The sequence below is a fragment of the Carassius auratus genome, chromosome 20, assembly GCF_003368295.1.
Source record: "Carassius auratus strain Wakin chromosome 20, ASM336829v1, whole genome shotgun sequence".
Lineage (NCBI taxonomy): Eukaryota > Metazoa > Chordata > Actinopteri > Cypriniformes > Cyprinidae > Carassius > Carassius auratus.
The window spans coordinates 2627015-2645534 of NC_039262.1; the positions used below are offsets into that span (position 1 = coordinate 2627015).

Genomic DNA, 18520 nt, shown 5'->3' on the forward strand with positions numbered 1-18520 from the left:
CTAATAGGTTATTTGGATGTTTTCTCTCTAAAATCAAAACTTGCAACCCATTTTCAGGTCATGTCATGAGTCACGTTGGTCAAAAATACCCTCAATACTCTCCACACACTGTCGACGTGACAGAGAAGTAGATTTTAAAAGTGTCTACGGTGCTAGAATCTCTTAAAGGACAAATAAGGTTCAAAAACTCGTACACAAGAACAAACAGAAACAATATTAAAGGGGCTATTTGATTGCAGATTAAAAAATAAATAAATAACCAATACATAAAATTATGTAAAAATACATACATAAAAGCATATTTCTTTGAGCACTTTGAATTGATGACCTATCAAACAGAATGGCCCTAAACCACTAACCACAACAGGAAGTCAAACTTAACGCACAAACACGTGCTGCTACATAACACACAAACAGACGACTCTAACTCTATTTCCCATTTTGATAAACACTCAGAAATCAGAGCTCATATTCAGTTCCTTCTGAAGCTGAAGGAGAAAACACTGTTCACCTGATTCGAATGACATTCGAGGGGATCAAGTGTAAAGTACGAAAGCGTAAGTGGGACACATAAGACAGAAAATAATCTGGAGATGAAGGGTATCAGACAGCTTTAAGCTTTCACTGAAGCATCAGGGTGATATTACTTCCTAAAAGATTGCATTTTCTTTTTCTGCTATGATAAATCCAGGCTGCCATCCAAGATATCAGGGCAGGTTATTAAGAGTTTCCAATAAAGAAAAACCTGTGAGTCAAGATTTACCATCACCTGATACTCAAAGAGCTTATAGGAACCAGAAAAGTAGAAAAGGGACAAGTAAAAATAATCTAAAACACGTTTGGGCAAGACATACAAGTTTGGATCCACTTAAAGGTGAGTGAGCGCAGACCTTCATCACAATTACCGAAAATTATAATTACAGAACATTATAAGATTTAACTCAGAGGGATCTCTCGGCTGGCCTAATTGGATGAGAGCCCGCTTTCCTTCAGCAGCATGTTAAAGTGTTTGTGTCTTTAACTTCCTCCACGGCTCATTTCCCCGTTTAAGGTGCATGCAAACAGCAGTTACCATTCCTCACGCTCTTCCACTTCTGAGAACATGAAACGCTCTCAAATTACTCAAATTAGAATGCAGCAAAAACAAAATACCTGCTAGGTTGTCATGACATATCCCTGATTATATTTGATTGCTTCGTTATGTGCTTGTTTAAGGATTGTGTAGAAAAGGACGAAACAAGCCATACAAGAAACAGAGGCAATAACTACCTTGTATATTTTTTCTTAAGAAAATGTGAGTGTTCCGAGTGCTTGCCAGGACATTGCTTTGCGGTTGCGAAAGAGTTCAGAGTGTTTTTTAATACACAAAAATTCAAAAGTTTAGGGTTGGTACAATTTATTTATTTATTTATTAATTGTAAAAAAAAAAAAAAAAAAGTTCACGAAGTGCTCACCAAGGCTGCATTTAATTAATAATAATAAAAAGTCAATATTGTAAACAGTTGCGCTGCTTAATATTTTCGCGGCAATTGTGATGCTTTTTTTTCACAAAATAAAAATTTATGAATTTAACTGGTTGCTCTTTTCAGAACATTAAATGAGAATGAGGCTTTAAAAATAATATAAGCATCAAAAGCAACTTTTGTGCTGTATTCCAAGTTTTCTAAAGTCATCTAACTGAATTGAAACCGATCCAATGAATCATTTGATCCAGTTTAAAAAAAGCTCTGAATGATTTGTACACAAATTACACATTTTGGTTCTCAGGATCAGATCTGGACTTGGATACAGCTGTTAAAAGCTTATTGGAGAAGATAACCAGTGAAAAACAACTTCAGTTCGGTCTGTTTCTCACACGAAACTATATGAAGACTTCAGAAGACTTAGCAAAGATGGCAAAACAAGTCTTATTGACCACTATTCTGTTTGAAGCTTTAGTGTCTCAGTTTGCATTCATTCCATTTGACCAGTATTCATCAAAATGTTCATTTTTCAAGACAACGTGGGTTTCAAACGGCAAGAGGATGAATACAATTTAATATTAAATATTCAATATTTAGGTTTAGGGGTAGACTTTCCCAGGCTTTCTAACGCGGTGCAGCGATGCTGGTGAATCAGTCTGTTTTGATCACAACCAAACGTTTACAAATCATTCATTCTGCCAGACACATACGCAAGACAGGACGAAAATAACAAAAAAGGTAGACTAAATACCAGACGCAACAATATCCTGAACCTCATCAAGGATCAAAGAGATTAAACAACTAAGCTGAAATGAAAGACAAAAATTCAAAGGAATACTGTGGGCTCAAGCATAGTTTCATAACAATGTACAGTATGAATTGACTTTGAAAGAGATAAAAGAAGTAAGTAAAGTGAGAAAAGCCACAATTTAAGTGCACAACTGGACATATCAGGCTTGTTTTGCCTTGTAGCTTTATCCCAACTCGGACAGGACTAATTTGCTTTGAAAAAATTTGGTAGATCTGAGTTCCACATCCTGTCTGAATAAAACAAGGCTGTGTTTTCCCCCCTCAAACAACCTTGGTGTATTATTCTTTACATAACGCTTCTTCTAACCTTCCCTGCATATTGAAACTTAAAAAAGCTTAAAGCTAAAAATATAATACTAAATACTGTGTTTCACTGTCTGGTGTGCTTTAATTATGAATTTAAACATTCTTGGTGTTACAAAACTATTTGTGGCTTTAGTAGACCAAGTTAAACTACAGGGAACTAGTAAATAATTCCTTGCATACTTTCATGAAGCTTTTTATATTATAACAGTTTGGAGTTGTAAGATTTTTATGTTTTTGAAAGATATCTCTTTACTTCTCCAAGGATGCATTTATTTGATCCAAAAACACAACATATTTTATATGTATTTGAAAAATGCATCATTACTGCAGTCTCCAGTGTCACATGATCATTCAGAAATCTGCTCAAGAAACATTTCTTATTATTACCAATGTTGAAAACCGTTATGATGCACATATTTGTGGAAACCAGGATTTTTGATGAATTGAGAGTTCAAAAGAACAGCATTTATTTGAAATGGAAATCTTTTTTTTTTTTTACATTATAAATGTTGTTACTGTCACTTTTGATAAATTTAATTTATCCTTGCTGAAAAACAGTATTAATTTATATTAAAAAAAGAACATTGAAATTTTGAATGGTTATGTATATAATAACACAATTACTCACATCCAGTGCACACTCGTAAAAATAATTAAGATTTCTCTCCCATCCATACGTACACATGTTGTATGTTGTTTATTGTAATTCAAAAGTGGCTTAGCAAATGCATCATAAGCATCACAGAGATTTTCTCGAATGTGAAGGAAACATGACCTGTGTCCTGTAAGGTCTGCCATCTAATAACAATTTCCTAAAGGGTCAACAGGCAGACAAAATGAAGAAAATGTTCCATCCTCGTCAGTCGACAAGCAAACAGAACAATAACAAGAAGAGGAAATACATCAGTGGATAAAAGAGAAGAAGAGAGCTTTCAGCCCATCTGGGTGGTGTTGTCTGATAGGATGTGGTGTGGTCCGACCGACCCCTGCATAATCCTGACACCTTTGCCCCCTTTCTCTTCAAACCGGCAGACCTGGTGATTAAATGCATTTAGCCATTCTTGCCTGTATGTGTGTGTTTGAGGAATGGAAAGAGTGAAAGAGCATCCTAATGTGACTGCAGCATATCCCTTACTGACTCATGGGATTCAATTTAGCGCTTGAAATATTTCCGTGAAACAAGCATCTAAGCTCATCACATAGATCACAGAAGACATGATTTTATACCTTTCCTTCACTTACAAGAAAGAACAAGTGTGAACCTTGTAAAACTTAGGTGTTGTGAACTTCATCTGAAAATAAATAAACAAACAAATTATAAATAAAGAATAAATAAAACGTTTGCTTTTAAAAACTGCACTGTGAATTGCTTCAATAATTGTCCAATTGAAATGCCAATATTAGAGGAAAGCAGTGTGTTAATTAGAAATTCATGATTAAAAAAACCTCTAATCTGGCTGATCGCATAAAAAAAAACAGGAAATGGGAAGTCCATTATATTAGCAGCTGGCAAACCTTGAAGAAAAAACGACAATAAAGAAGCCACTGGAAGATTTGCATGTCTGGCTTTTTACATGTTACTTGTTACTTGTTTTACATCCTTAAAAAAAGTAATTCGCATAATCATGTTTCTTTATAGAACTTTGACCTTTCATACAGTTTTTTACATGGTAACCAAAGGAGGACGGGGATAACCAATCCAGATGTTATGAAATATCAGGTCAAATCCAGACATAATAAGGCAAACAAGTAACAAATGGACCTGCACAGATGTATTGCTTTCTGGATGATGCAAGCACAAATGAGGTCAATGCAAGCGGGACGACAAGCCCGGAAAATGCTGCCAAACTAGGTTTTGTAAACATTCCCATTGCCATTCCTAAATCGTTCTCATTTTCCTATATTTAGTTGTGTAATCATTCAGGAGAACACCCATTAGGGTCGTATGATTTCTGTTATGGCGGACAACACACCAAACGATGGAATCCATTAACAATGTAACAAGGCATGCCATGGAAATGATTAAAACTTTATTTTAATATGGATTTTTTTCTTCCAATTTTTCATTTTAGCAGTAAAACGTACTTTGTTTGCCAAAAATAATTGCTAAATTGTCATTTGAGTACATATGCTAATAAATTTGCATTAAATGACAAATCCAGACAGCAACATTTCTATAAATCAACAGAATTGAAATATAACATTTTCCCAGGGTCCTATTATTGTAAAAATAAAATAACACAAAATAAATAATTATATATATATATATATATATATATATATATATATATATATATATATATATATATATATTTTTTTTTTTATAAGAATCCTACTGATGAAACTTGCCTTTTGATTATTAAATAATTATTTAAACCAGTAAACCATTAATTCAATAATTAAACAGAATTAAGAAAATAAAACAGAAAACAATTTTGAGAATTCATATGTGAGAATTCATATGACCCTTATTATAACAGTTAATCTTTAATACATAATCAAAAACATTTATAAAAAAAAAAGAAAGAAAAATAATTTGTGGAAAAATTAAATAGGGCTCTAAATGATACGTTATAAAACATCCCTAAGCACTTGTCCTTTCCTCATGACCACACACAACGGAGAGGCCGACCCATCTGTGCACCACACTAGAAACAGGCATATCTGAGCAGGTGCTGGGCGATGTTGCTTTAGGCCAAATCAAAGTGACTGAACTTAGGATTTAAGGCCTTCTCTCAGAGGAGAAATGGTGACTCATCCTATGTTCATTCACCCTTTCCCTGATCTCAGATGTTCCTCATTCACAATCTGTGAGAAAGAAATGCTGCATGAGAGTTTCTAGGATACCAGTGGCAGAAAAAAAAATCATCTGGGATCACTGAATGGAACTCTTACATCAACACCCCCGTACACCCACACGCATGATCTGAAAACACGCAGTCATGACGTTCACGCGCTGCTTTCAGCTTCCGCGCTCTCAACCTTGACTCCATCGCAGGGTTGTCCATCACTGATATTCATACATAAAAATAGGTTAATTTTAACAAGGAGATGGAACCAGCACCAGAGGCTGTCTTCCCACTCTCAGCGGTTGCGTAAGAGGTTGCGCCAACGCAAATAAAAACAGCATCGGTGAGAGACGAAGACGAAAAAGCTCTGGGAAGCTGAGAAGTGGTCACTGTCTGTGAGAGGGCCTGAGGTGTGTGGGTGGATGCTGTATTTGAATATTAAGGTTAACGGCAAAGAGCTGTGTGCCAAATGACACAGCGGCTTCAAGACTTGTAAAAACTGACTCAGTATTTAGCATAGCGATTTCCTCTATGTCTAGTATCACTGCACTGTAAGTGTGAACCATCAACATGAAACGAGTAAGAAGCATGAAAAACAAAAGTGCATGGGACATTATTTGTTTATTAAAAAAAAAAAAATATATATATATATAATTATATAATTATATATATATATATATATATATATATATAATTATATATATATATATATATATATATATATATATATATATATATATATATATATATATATATATATATATATATATGGTTTTTAGATCAATATGAACTAAAAACCACAAAACTCTAATTGTGATTTGATACAGTCTCAAACTAACAACTAGACACATAATTAAAGGTACAGTCCATTCAAAAAATGAAAGTTTTTGAGTCGTCACATTCATACCCTCATGTTGTTCCAAACCTGTATGAATGACTTTGTCTTCTGTGGAACACAAAAGAAAACAATTCGAGGAATTCTCAAATCCAAAACATCAATTTGAAGACATTGACAGACATTTTATATTTTTTTCTAATATATCTTTTTTGTATTCCTCAGAAAAAAATTACATGAGGGCAAGTAATTGACAGGTGAAAGCATGGCTTTAACAACCTAATCTACATAGTAATAATATGACATGAACTTCTTTATTTGCATGGGGACTGGACTACATAAATATGGGTCAGACATTCGCAAGCCATTGTCTGGGCCGGACCTCCACTGTCATCCACTACTGACAGTATTATTATTCAACAAAGGGGTCATCGCTTCCCATTCACTCCCACATGAGGGTCTCATTAGAAAGTCCAGAGAAGAAAACAACAATCCACTTACACAACAAGCAACACTCAAAACCTTTGCCAAAGATCCCAGCACAGATAAACTCATCATTATAAAAGCTTGTTTTTGCACCTGATACTGAAGCGGAAAATAGGATAAGAAAAAAAGATAAAGCCGAAACTAGAAGTGAATACAAGTTCTTCCAGTCAATTGGAAGATAAAACAATCTGTGACCCAGTTTTGCTTGAGAAACCCTGGTGTCTACAGGAAGTAAGTGAGGAGGAGTGCAGCTACCTTGTTACTTGTAATTTAGCTGAGGTTTTTATCCAAAACGACTTGCAAGGAAAGTCTCTAAGGACTCAGTTCTTCAACTGCACCTATTGCAACCTTTATATTTGCAGAGTAGCATGTTACGCATTTGGATACCAATACTCCAATTTCCCTTTTGCCGTGGTAATATGAAAGATCAGACATGAGATGTCAAGCAGTGGAAGTGTGTAATGGCTGCAGCTTCTGAATCTGCCGTGATAATGACTCATGTGATAAGGATGTAAGTACAGATGAGCAATCATTACACACTGCCGCTGACATGAGTTTTGGACAGAGGTACTGTAGCAAACATATTTGCAGAGGTTGAAACAAAAATATAATACATATGAAGGGATGTACTATGCTTGAACAATACTAAAATAATTACACATCAAATGTCAATATCTGCATTAACATTAATAATAGCATTTATAATAAATTGTTCATATTATTTATGGTCGCGTTGGCTTAAAAAATACACAAATGTCTTGAGGTTGGTAAGATTTGAAACGTTTTTGAAAAAAGTTATGCTCACTAAGGCTGCATTTTCTTTTATTAAATACATTTAAAAAAAAAACAATAATAAAGTGAAATATTATTGCAATTCACAAAACGGTTTTATATTTAAATATATTGTAAAATGCAATTTATTCTTTTTATGCCAAGCTGAATTTTCAGCATCATTACTCCAGTCTTCAGTGTCACATGATTCTTCAGAAATCACTCTAATATGCTGATTTGGTGATCAAAAAACGTTTATTATCGATTTTTAAAACAGTTTTGCGGTGTCATATTTTCAATATTGTTTGATGAATAGATTTCAAAAGAACAGCTTTTATTTAAAAAGGAAATATTTTGTAATTTTATAAATGGCTTTACTTACACTTTTGCTCAATTCAGTGTGTCCTTTCTGAATAAAGGTACTAATTTCTTAAAAGAAAAATTGACCAGTAGTGTATATAATTAAACACCCAGCCATATTTAAAATTAGAAAAATGATGTCATATCAACCAGGAAAAAATAAAATAAAAATAAACAGACTTTCCCACCTTTTGTGTTCATTTGATAAATCTTTTTAATGATTTTGGAGTCAAACTCATCTGAATGTTAAATTCCTCACTTTTAAAATACATTTGTCATTATTTAATATACAGTATAGACAGATAGAGATACATACATATAAATCTGTATTAGCCATAACATGTATCAGCCACTTTAAAAAGACATCTAGCAATTCATTTGCAAACCCAAATTTTCTTTTCCACTATTACTTTTTAAAGGAGAGTTACTTCTTCCATGCCTTCAATTAAAAACTCAATGTAAAGCAAACCAAACAATGACAGATGATTTTCAATACTAACCAACAGACCTTCATTAATCAACCTCAGGTTATTGAGGACATGACATCTTAATTGGAAATACATACTGGGAGTCGCAGTGGGGCTTCACTCGGGCTCAGTCCCACTTAGTCTCTCCCTTATGCCCCAAACCGATCACCACCTTCCCTCCAGAGACACAACCTAAGCCATGGGCTGTCAATCGGCTCGCAAATGGAAAACGGCCTAAATCAATGGCCTGGAAAAACAAGTGCCAGCTAATTATAGGGAAAAGGGCAGCCAGTGCAAGAGAACATCAACACCTCACATTGGCCTCAATGTGCCAATGCGATCTATACTGTGTGTCCAGAATTAAAAGAAAAAAATGCACAGAGGCCAATCACAATTTTTTTTTTTCAGAAATGACAAACTCCAGAAGACCCAATCTAAGCAAAGAGTCCCTTCTAAGCGCTCTGCTTTCCACTCTGCATACGTGTAGTTATTATACGAGCCACTCATTCTGATTTCTCGGCTCCTGCTATTATTAGCTGCCTCTGAAATCCAAGTCCACTGAGGGTTCCTCCATCAGCTACTGCTCTCCCATCATGCACCACTCTGAACAGAAGTCCCTTTGATTTTTGGTTTGCATCTTGTGCCGATGAAAACAAATATGTCAGCTAATGCCAAATCAAAAAGATAACAACGGGGATTTGAAAAATAGGCAATAAAACAAGCGGTCCAAAGGTAACTGTCCCTTTCAAAGGAATACAGTAACGCTGTTATCTACATATGTGGTTAATGTTTCATTCACTCTGGAAGGACAAAAGGGGACTCCATTCCTGCACACTCTTGTCCCTAAACCAGTAAAAGAGAAAAGGATAGGGAGAAAGTGTGGGACCGGATTTTTATAGCTCAGTAGTAATCCCGAAATGTTTACCTTTTGAAGGCTGGTAGGATTAAGTTGTGTCTTATCAATTATTTTTATGGCCACCTGAAGGAAAAAGAGAGGAAGAAAAATACATTTCACAGTCTTGTTCAATGATGTCTGAGAGTAACCAATAAAAGAGTATTAATACTACAATTGTATCTCCGCAGCTGAACTCAACATCATTGTGAATCTCATCAAGCAAGTCAAGATAGTATTTCATCCTCAACAATATATATATATATTGTGCAAAAAACAAATGTTCTTGATTGAGATCGTAATGAAGCTCACCTCTCGTCCTGTAAGAATGTGTCGTGCCAACTTGACCTTGGCAAAGTTGCCCTTGCCGATGGTTTTGAGGAGCCGGTAGTTGCCGATATGTGGCTGCTCATCGGCACAGGAGGCGATGGAGTTCCGGCAGCGCGCCCCTGACCGCCCGGGACGGGACGCCACTTCATTCCGCCCGTCCGTGTGTGATGTGTGCTGGAGACAGATGAAATAAAGAAAATTAGTAAAGACAGTATGTCCATAGCATGTCCACTCCCCCCCACACAGTTATTTTACTCACGAGGATGCATTATATTGATCATTTAATTTTTTACAAAATATTTCAGTTTCCAAAAGAATTTGGCATCACAACTTTTTTCAACATTATTAATAATAAATAAAATAAAAAAAACCCCACAAAACTTCTGACACTTTCATGTTACAATGAGACTGGGGTAATGATTTGCATTACAGGAATAGGCATATTACAACAGAAAGTTATTATCAATAATAATATTTTACAATATTATTATTATTTATTTGTTTTTTTGCTGTTTTTTTTATAATTTAAATGCAGCTTTTGTGAGCATAAGAGGCTTTCAACATTATCACTAATTCCAAACTTCTATTTATTTTGTGTGAATGCAACAGCCTCTCAGTTAGATAAATTTGCCAGAATGTCTCAAAAAGTAGTATATCAAGATTTGTTCTCCGATCTCTATATACTGGATTGGTTGTGGTAGTCCGTTAAATGCCAGGCAAATGAAAACAAAGGGAATGTCAAATCCTGTTTGTTTGAATGAAGATATTTGAACCTGAAAACCTCAAAGAGGATATATATTTGTGAAGCGAGCTGGTCAAAGAGTTTCAGTTGACATCTGTGTGTCTTACAGTAATGTCCCTCATAGGACGGAGACATGTAAATAAAGTCATCTGGACAAAATGTCAGACGATTTCCTGGATTTCTGCGTTGACTTCCTCTTTCACTGAAAAATACTGGAGCTGCATCCTTTTAGCAATGGCAATAGCAATAGAGAAGTGTACTTTTACAAAATTAATGTTTCTTCTGATTTTGTAGACAAATCATCTTCCTACCAGTTAAGTATAACTAATAGTCCTTTATAGAAATGGACACCAGCATTATATATAAAGTTTTTATGTGGAAAAATAAGTTAAGAATTTAAAGTGCTCACTCATTACTTGCTTATCAATGGATCCTCTTCAGTGAATGGGTGCCGTCAGAATGAGAGTCCAAACAGCTGATAAAAACATCACAATTATCCTCAAGTTATCCACATAACTCCAGTCCATCAATTAACAACTTGTGAAACAAAGTTGCTGTCATATTGTCCTCTTACTTGAGAATCCACAACATTTATAGACTATTTTAGCTTGTAAATCGTGCTTGATCAGCGCCTATTTCTCACCTGCTTCAGATTCTCACTGGAGAAAGTAGCATTATGGAAATATGACTCATATATTAGCTGGAAGCAATGGTTTGGAGTTGAAAAAGTATTGATGGATACATTCGTACAAACACGCAGCTTTTCACTTCACAAGAGGTTGCATGGACTCTCATTCTGACGGCACCCATTCACTGCAGAGGATCCATTGGTGAGCAAGTGATTTAATGCTAAATCTCTCTAAATCTGCTCTGATGAAGTACCAAACTCGAGAGTGGGCAAAATTTCTGCACATTTTTGGGTGAACTATTTGTTTACAGTAATAAAAATGTAAAATAGAGTGTTCAGCTCCACTAATGATGATGTTAACATCTCAAACATCATTACTCAAAAGACAAAAACACCCAGCTACCTCACTGCAACAGTAACTGTAATGGATGAGCGATGATAATTAGTTCCCATGGTTGTAAAAAAAAAATATTAAATATATCAGCATCACTGAGCAAACAAAAGGCAGAGATGACACCACCGGCTCGCACAGCGAGGACTCATCTATGATACTATTTCAAGCAGCATGCCAGTCCATCTGGGACAGAGGGACTTAAACTCCAATAGACATCTTAATAATAATAATATCCAATGTAGATAAACAGGCTACATCATGCGTGTTGCTGGGATAAAGAAAAATGAACAAGATCTCTCAATAAGTGATCCAGGAAATGATGTATGAGTGGATGGAGACTGAAACAATACCTGAGAGGAGACAGACTGACAAGATATTGCCTGCATTACTATGAGTCATGCTATTCCAGTCATGAAAAGACCTTCAAGGGGTCATATTATGCGATTTCAAGTTTCCTTTCTCTTGGGAGTGTTACAAGCTGTTCATAAATAGATAAGATCCCTAAAGTTGCAAAGACTAAAGTCTCAAACCCAAAGAGATATTCCATCCTAAAATCTTCATTTAAACGCCCCAATGTCTATGTCACTGTGTTAGTAGATTTACATAACACCACCCAAATGTTTACGCAAAGAAAGAAGGCGTACCTCTCGCTGTAGTATTGTTGTGAAGATGCAGTGTGTTTTATTGCGAAAGCGAAACACTTTGTTTGACCTTCCAAAAGAAGGCACAACTAGAAATTAGAGGTTATATTCTATTTACAACAACTGTTCCAGAACAGTTCAAAACAAATATTCAGATGTGTGCAGCCCATTTTATGGAGGACTGTTTCCTGAACCTGGGAGAGTAGCCTACAATGCCGGCTTTTCTGACTCACAGTCTGTAAGTATGTTTTCATATTTAATGGATTTGTCACTGATGATACAAAACTCAGGTTTTAAGCCATATAGAGTAGCGCTTGTTGTTTGTCATTTCTCCAATCACAAATACAGACATGGTTTTATGTTTACGTGGAGGGCTCCAACACAATGCATAGAAAGCAGAAGCTCATAAAACCTTCAGTGTCATAAAGCAGCGCTGAGACAATGATGAGAGCATCAGCACCATCCAGCAGTGAATAACAAGACATCAATAACTACTGAAAGATCAGCTTTTTAAAAAATCAATACCCATTTAGTTGTAATACCAAATATGAAAGGAAAGGCAGGTGTCAAGATGTTCCCAAGAGCATCTTGAGCTTAATTTTGTACCATCGGCACAAAAGACTGCACATGGTCATTGGTGCATGCTTAATTGATTCATGTTAATAATAATCTTTTTATTCATTTTACATAATAACACAGATTTGTGTTACATTTCTTTTTATTTCCGGTTTTAAATGAACTTGTTACTACTAAATTTGCAGTGTGGTCTCAGACATTTGTACCGGACTATACACTACTGTGCAAACATTTGAGGTCAGTAAGAGGTCAGTTTTTTGTTTTTGAAAGAATTTGGAAAAAACTGTAAAAGGCTGTAATATTTTGGAACACTTTCCATTTAAAATAAAAGTTTTCTATTTGAATTTATTTTAAAATGCAGTTTATTTTGGTGAGGCAAAGCTGAATTTTCAGAAGTCATTGCTCAAGTCTTCACAGTGCCACATGATACTTCAGAAATCTCTGATTTTGTATATATATATATCATTTTTTTTACAGTGTAAAAGTCTTCACTGTTATTTTTAATAAATTTAAGATGTCCTTGCTGAAAAAAAAGTATTAATTTATTTCCTTTTTGTCATAAATTATTGTTACACATGATGACAAAACTAGTTTTAATGTATTTACATCAAGTATAATGTTGATTATACAAGGACCTTCATAATAGTATGGGACTCATTAAGCTGTTAGTTATGCAGTTACCCAAGTTCTTAGGACACTAATAATGAGGAATAAGAGAATGAAGTCAACAGCAATTACAGGAAATGCTCACAAAACCGTTCCCACTCCCAGTATGTGGAACAAAATACTAGTTTCCATTACCGATCCTCAAGCCACAACCATAAACCAAATCTACTAAAGAGAGCCAATTACCTTCTAAATACATGCTTCTGGTCTTAATTTGAACTATTAACCTGTGCATAGGATTCCAAATTAAAAACTGCTTGGCTTCATGATCAAATTCCCAAATGTGAGTCTAATCTAATCCCAGTGGATTAAATTAAAGTTCCGTCCTATAAATTTCTTCACTCAAAAATATGTAACATAAGTGAAATGTGCGGCAAATGGAAGGCACAATCAGTAAAAGTAAAAAAAGATACACCAAACAGAGATATTTTAAACTAACCAGCATGACAGAAAAGCCATGCACTAACATGCTAAGTAAGAAGCGCCACAAAAAGCACATTTTCAATGGTATTGTGAGAGCATTCTGCCATCCTGTAATTTATGTGATTCATCTGAACCCTACTGAACCCTAAAATGAGTAATATGACAGATATTGTTTGCAACTACAAACGGCAGACTCATTCGATGAATAACATCACAGTAAATAGGAACTGGTTAACTTGATTAGATAAAATAAGGATCAATTTACCATCTAAACAGGGTGATTTAAAAAGTCTGGTGTGATTTGTAGAAAAGCAGTTGTTGAGTCAGTACGATGTTCTCTTTTAAACTATAAGAGATTGAACACTTAAGTCTTTAATGCATGAATGACAGCATTAAAAAAGAAAATCAAGCAAGAAGTCTGAAAGTATGTTAACTCAAGTTTGCAGAGCAAAATCATTATTTAGGACTATGAGAGATCCTTAAAAAGACTGTCCTAAATTCTCCCTCTAGGACAAACACTCACATCTAGGACATTCTAGAGCACAGAATAATATTTCTCTATCACAACATGCAAGCCGTGTATAAAAACATTATTTTTTCCTATAAGATCTCAACATAGTTTCACTTAAAATGTCTCAATCCAGTTTCAGTCAATATCTGATGCAGCCACAATATTGCAACAAAATCAATGGGGTTTACACCTTTTAAGGGGCTAATCACAATATTCACTTTGGTTCTGATTAATTATTTGCAAATGTGCTCTAAAATCTCACAGTCTGGACGGGAATCAATTGCATTATACATTAAAACCCTGTCAACAAATCTGCTTCCTCTCTGACTCTGAATGTCTTTGCACATTACAAAAGGCTCATTACTAACAGCCTTTTCCTCTATCCTAAATTTAATCAGCCTAATTAGAATGAGTAATTAGCACTTACTATAGTTATGCGGTGCCTCTTGACAGAGTGGGAGCCCTTCATTCTAGCATTGGCGATCTGAATGGCGTCGAAACTGACAGGCGGTCCGTTTTTGTGAAGCTGACAGCTCATTGATCACCCGGCACAAACCAATGCTCAGAGGAGCATGAAAACATTTCCAAAACTTGTCGTTAGATGTCTGACGGGTGCAGAGGATTTGAGTTTTCTCTCTCTCTAACTCTCTCTGGATAGCAAGGAAGGGAATAGTCGTCACTCAAGGGCTCACCAATGGTGGGACCGCATAATCAGGCAGGTAAGGTCTCCTCACTTATCTGTGTGGCCCTTTTCTAACCAATGACGCACAAGAGCTCCAGCACAATAAACTTCATTTTTTATAGACACTGTAACTCAAAGTGCATTTTAAATGAGTGGAGCAATCAAAATTTGTTTTTCATTCTTTTTATTATTATTACGGATGCAATTTATACACTGCACATCACTGCAAAATGTTACGGTCAACTTTAGTGTCACGCAGCAGTTAGTTATTTAATCGAAAATTATTTAAAGCAACATTTCATTTTATTATTATTGTATTTTTGTCATGCATTGCGGTTTTTATGACCTCTTATTAAAGAGTCAATTGCTCACATGGAATATTTGTGCTTTTAAATGACTGGATACTACAACTATCTATGTGAACTGCAAAAGAAAAAGAAAAAAATGCTACAGGCTACAGCTAAAACAAAAACTTCAAATGTGACTAGCAACATCATCTGCACTTTCCTTATACAAATTTAAACCTGTATAAGACAAAGTATAAGAAAAAGTATAAGAACAGTCTCTAAACTTTGAAAAGATGCTAGATTCAACTGGTGTTACTGACATACTGAGTGGAACACAACATTGTTACACTGTACCTCTGTAGAGAAAATATTGTTTCAAAGTATCACTGTAATAAAAAATACAATGCAACGTAACGTTATGACTAGTATAAATAATGGTACAATGTATCATTTTGTAACCTGTAGCACAATAACGTAATATTGTGTCAGTGCAGTTGAAACCCTGATACAGTATATTGGAAATATTTTAAAATATTTTCATAACCGAAATAATGTTACTCAGCAACAATGTAGTGGAAATAGCGTTATACTGTATGTTATATTGTTAATAATAACAATATCAACAATAACAATATATTGTTAAACTTAATCACTGTGGATGAAAAAATAAAAACAGAAACAATATTTTGTTCACTAGGCCTGGGACGGTATTGAATTTTTCTTACCGCGGTTGAAAAGCAATACATTTCCACGGTATTGCGGTAAACCGCATATTGTTCACTATAGGAATCATTGTTCCACTATATGTCTGTAGCAAAAATAGTGTTACAAAGCATCACTGTAGTGGAAATACAGTGTAACATTATCACTAGCAGAAATACTTAAATGCTGTATCATGTAATTTGTAGCAGGAACCTTTTTTTTTTTTTTTTTTTTTTTTTACATTAAATCAGTGTACTGGAAATACTATTATGCTGTATTGGAAATATGGTTAAATATTGTTATATTTTAAATATTGTTACACGATGGTAATTACTATATGGCATGCTAATTGCTACGGAATACTATATGGCATGAATACTGTTACAATGTAGCTGAAATATTGTTACACTGCACCTTTGTTGTGATAAATGATTACACTTGAGCATAAATGATGTTTCACACTATAAGAAACATTGTTACACTATACCTCTATAGCAGTAACATTGTTAAAAAGTATCGGTGTTGTGGAAATACAGTGTAAAATAGCCTGTCTCTCTAGAAGAAATACTACTAAACTGCATCATTCTGTAACAGAAAATGTTACATTGTACTAGTATATTGGAAGCAGTCTTGCTGTATTGGAAATATTGTTAAATATCGTTATAGTAGAAATATTGTTACTGTAATAAAAAAAATTTTTACCCGTCCAAAAACAATGTTTCACACTATAGGAAACATTTGTTACACTGTAGCTGAACTAATATGATATCAGCAGAAATACCGCTACACTGCATCAGTCCAGCGGAAATATTGTTACTCTATATCGGAAATATTGTTACAGGAAGTCTCATGAGGGTGACTTGACAGTTCTTTTGCGGAGTGAAGCTGCGCGTGAGTCACGCCGTCATGCGCCCTGATGTTTATGCTTTTAAAACTATGTCACAGCGGCTGCAGAGCACACTACATATCCATGAAACGATGTAAAAACCTGAGATCCCTAACTTCACAGAATACCACAAGTGTTGGAAACACATTCACAGCTCTGTTATAGTGTCATCATCAACATATGTAGCGTGAATATGAATTTGAGCCTGATGAAGGCTGTGACAAAGACATTCCAGACAACCTCAGATGCATTCATACTCACGTTTTCCGTATCTCTCTCATTGACAGTAGGTAGTGGTGTTCTAGTTGACATTTTAATGTGTCTTTATCTCCAAAGTGCTTCCTGCAGTCCAAGTGTGTCTGATCACAGCAGGCTTCAGTTCGCAGGGTGGACAGCTGCCGGCCACCAGCCGATGAAGATCATGGATCCGATCAACATCAACAGTCAATTCCAGCACAAATAAAAGATCCAGATGAATGCAACAATTTATCCAGACGCATAACGGCACAACAGGTCGCCGGTGACACAAAGGTGCAACTCTCCACAAAGATCTGGCAACCAGCAAGTCATAACCAAAATGCTGCGCTGGATTACTTTTAAAAACTTTGCCTGAAGTGCCAATTTTAAACTCGAGCTCAAACAGTTCTCAGGCCCCTCAGAAACTGCACAAAGCGCTCAGACAAGGAAAAGGGGAGGGGGCGTCCGCATAAAACCGGTTCTGGATCTTGATGTAATTTTTCAGAATGCGCAGTTTCGTCCTTTGGCTCCAGACAGTCAGCTCTAAATCACTCCAGGTTGATTAAATTCCTCCCATCCAGAAGCGTGGGGTTCGCCCATCCAGACAGAGTTCGGTCCAAGATGGCTGCGTGCTGGCTGATGGTGCCAAGCCAAACCCAGCGCAGCGCAGCCGGAGGAAGTGAGCAAAGAGGCGGCTGCACAAGCTCATTGGCCGGTGCGCCGCTGTTTGTTGTTGCTGGGGTGATTACTAAGGAGAAAAATGTACCTGTCGCACAAAAACCCGGCAAAATAACTTAGTGCTCCATGGTCTGATCGCCCATCCCAGTGACGGTCGTGACCCTGAGCATGTAGGAATGTGGAAAACGAGTTACTAGATTAGAAAAAGTGAATATTTGACCATGTTTTTGAACATGTAGCCTACCATAGTAGCCTACAACATTGAATATCAAAGTAAATACTGTGGAACAATTAAATAAACAAAATTAAAATCACTGCATTATTACTTTCTTGTAATGTTTACATCTATCTATCTATCTAACTATCTATCTATCTATCTATCTATCTATCTATCTATCTATCTATCTATCTATCTATCTATCTATCTATCTATCTATCTATCTATCTATCTATCTGTCCGTCTGTCTGTCTGTCTGGTCATGTGCTTATTATAAGTAGATTAAATTGTTTAGGTTCATCTCTTTTGACTTAGGTTTCTTTTGTACATGGTTGACAAAAGCTTAAATAGAGATTAAGGCTTTTTAAGGGGAAAAAGCAGTCATGCTGCATGGCAGATGGTGTCTGGATAAACACAGACACATATCATACCCACAAAGGCAATTTTGCTGTGTTTTTTTGTTTCTGACATGAAAGAGGATGAGCTGCATCTTTAGTTGTGCACTTCCTTTGCTGTCACATTCTAACGAAGAAATTAAACCACGTATATACTGCATGAGCTCATATTTGTACAAGTGAAACTGGATTTCCCTAAAAAAAAAAAGTTAAGGGAACTTTCTCACATGATCGTCTTCATGTAAACATCCTCTTCCCAGGTTTAATGCCTGGAAGACCCCTTCAAAAAAGACATATAAATCATGTTCATAAGTTTCATCAGAAATTCCCTAATTTAAGAAAATTT

The 18520-nt window shown here is 35.5% G+C and overlaps 1 protein-coding gene across 9 annotated transcripts in view; it reads right to left on the reverse strand.

Annotated features, from left to right (window-relative positions):
• Positions 1 to 17842, reverse strand: part of LOC113120500 (MAP/microtubule affinity-regulating kinase 3) — a 49725-nt gene extending 31883 nt beyond the window's left edge. For 2 of the 9 annotated variants that reach the window (XM_026290358.1, XM_026290351.1), the window contains exons 1-3: positions 16909 to 17553; positions 9492 to 9683; positions 9213 to 9266 (exon numbers count right to left, since the gene is read on the reverse strand). In XM_026290358.1, coding sequence (XP_026146143.1) covers positions 9213 to 9266; positions 9492 to 9683; positions 16909 to 16959 — 297 coding nt within the window. In that variant the 5' untranslated portion in view covers positions 16960 to 17553. Of the gene's footprint in view, positions 1 to 9212; positions 9267 to 9491; positions 9684 to 14517; positions 14686 to 16908 lie in introns of those variants that run through there. The other 7 variants (XM_026290350.1, XM_026290349.1, XM_026290356.1 and 4 more) reach the window with 5 other exon arrangements.
• Positions 17843 to 18520: the final 678 nt, after the last annotated feature.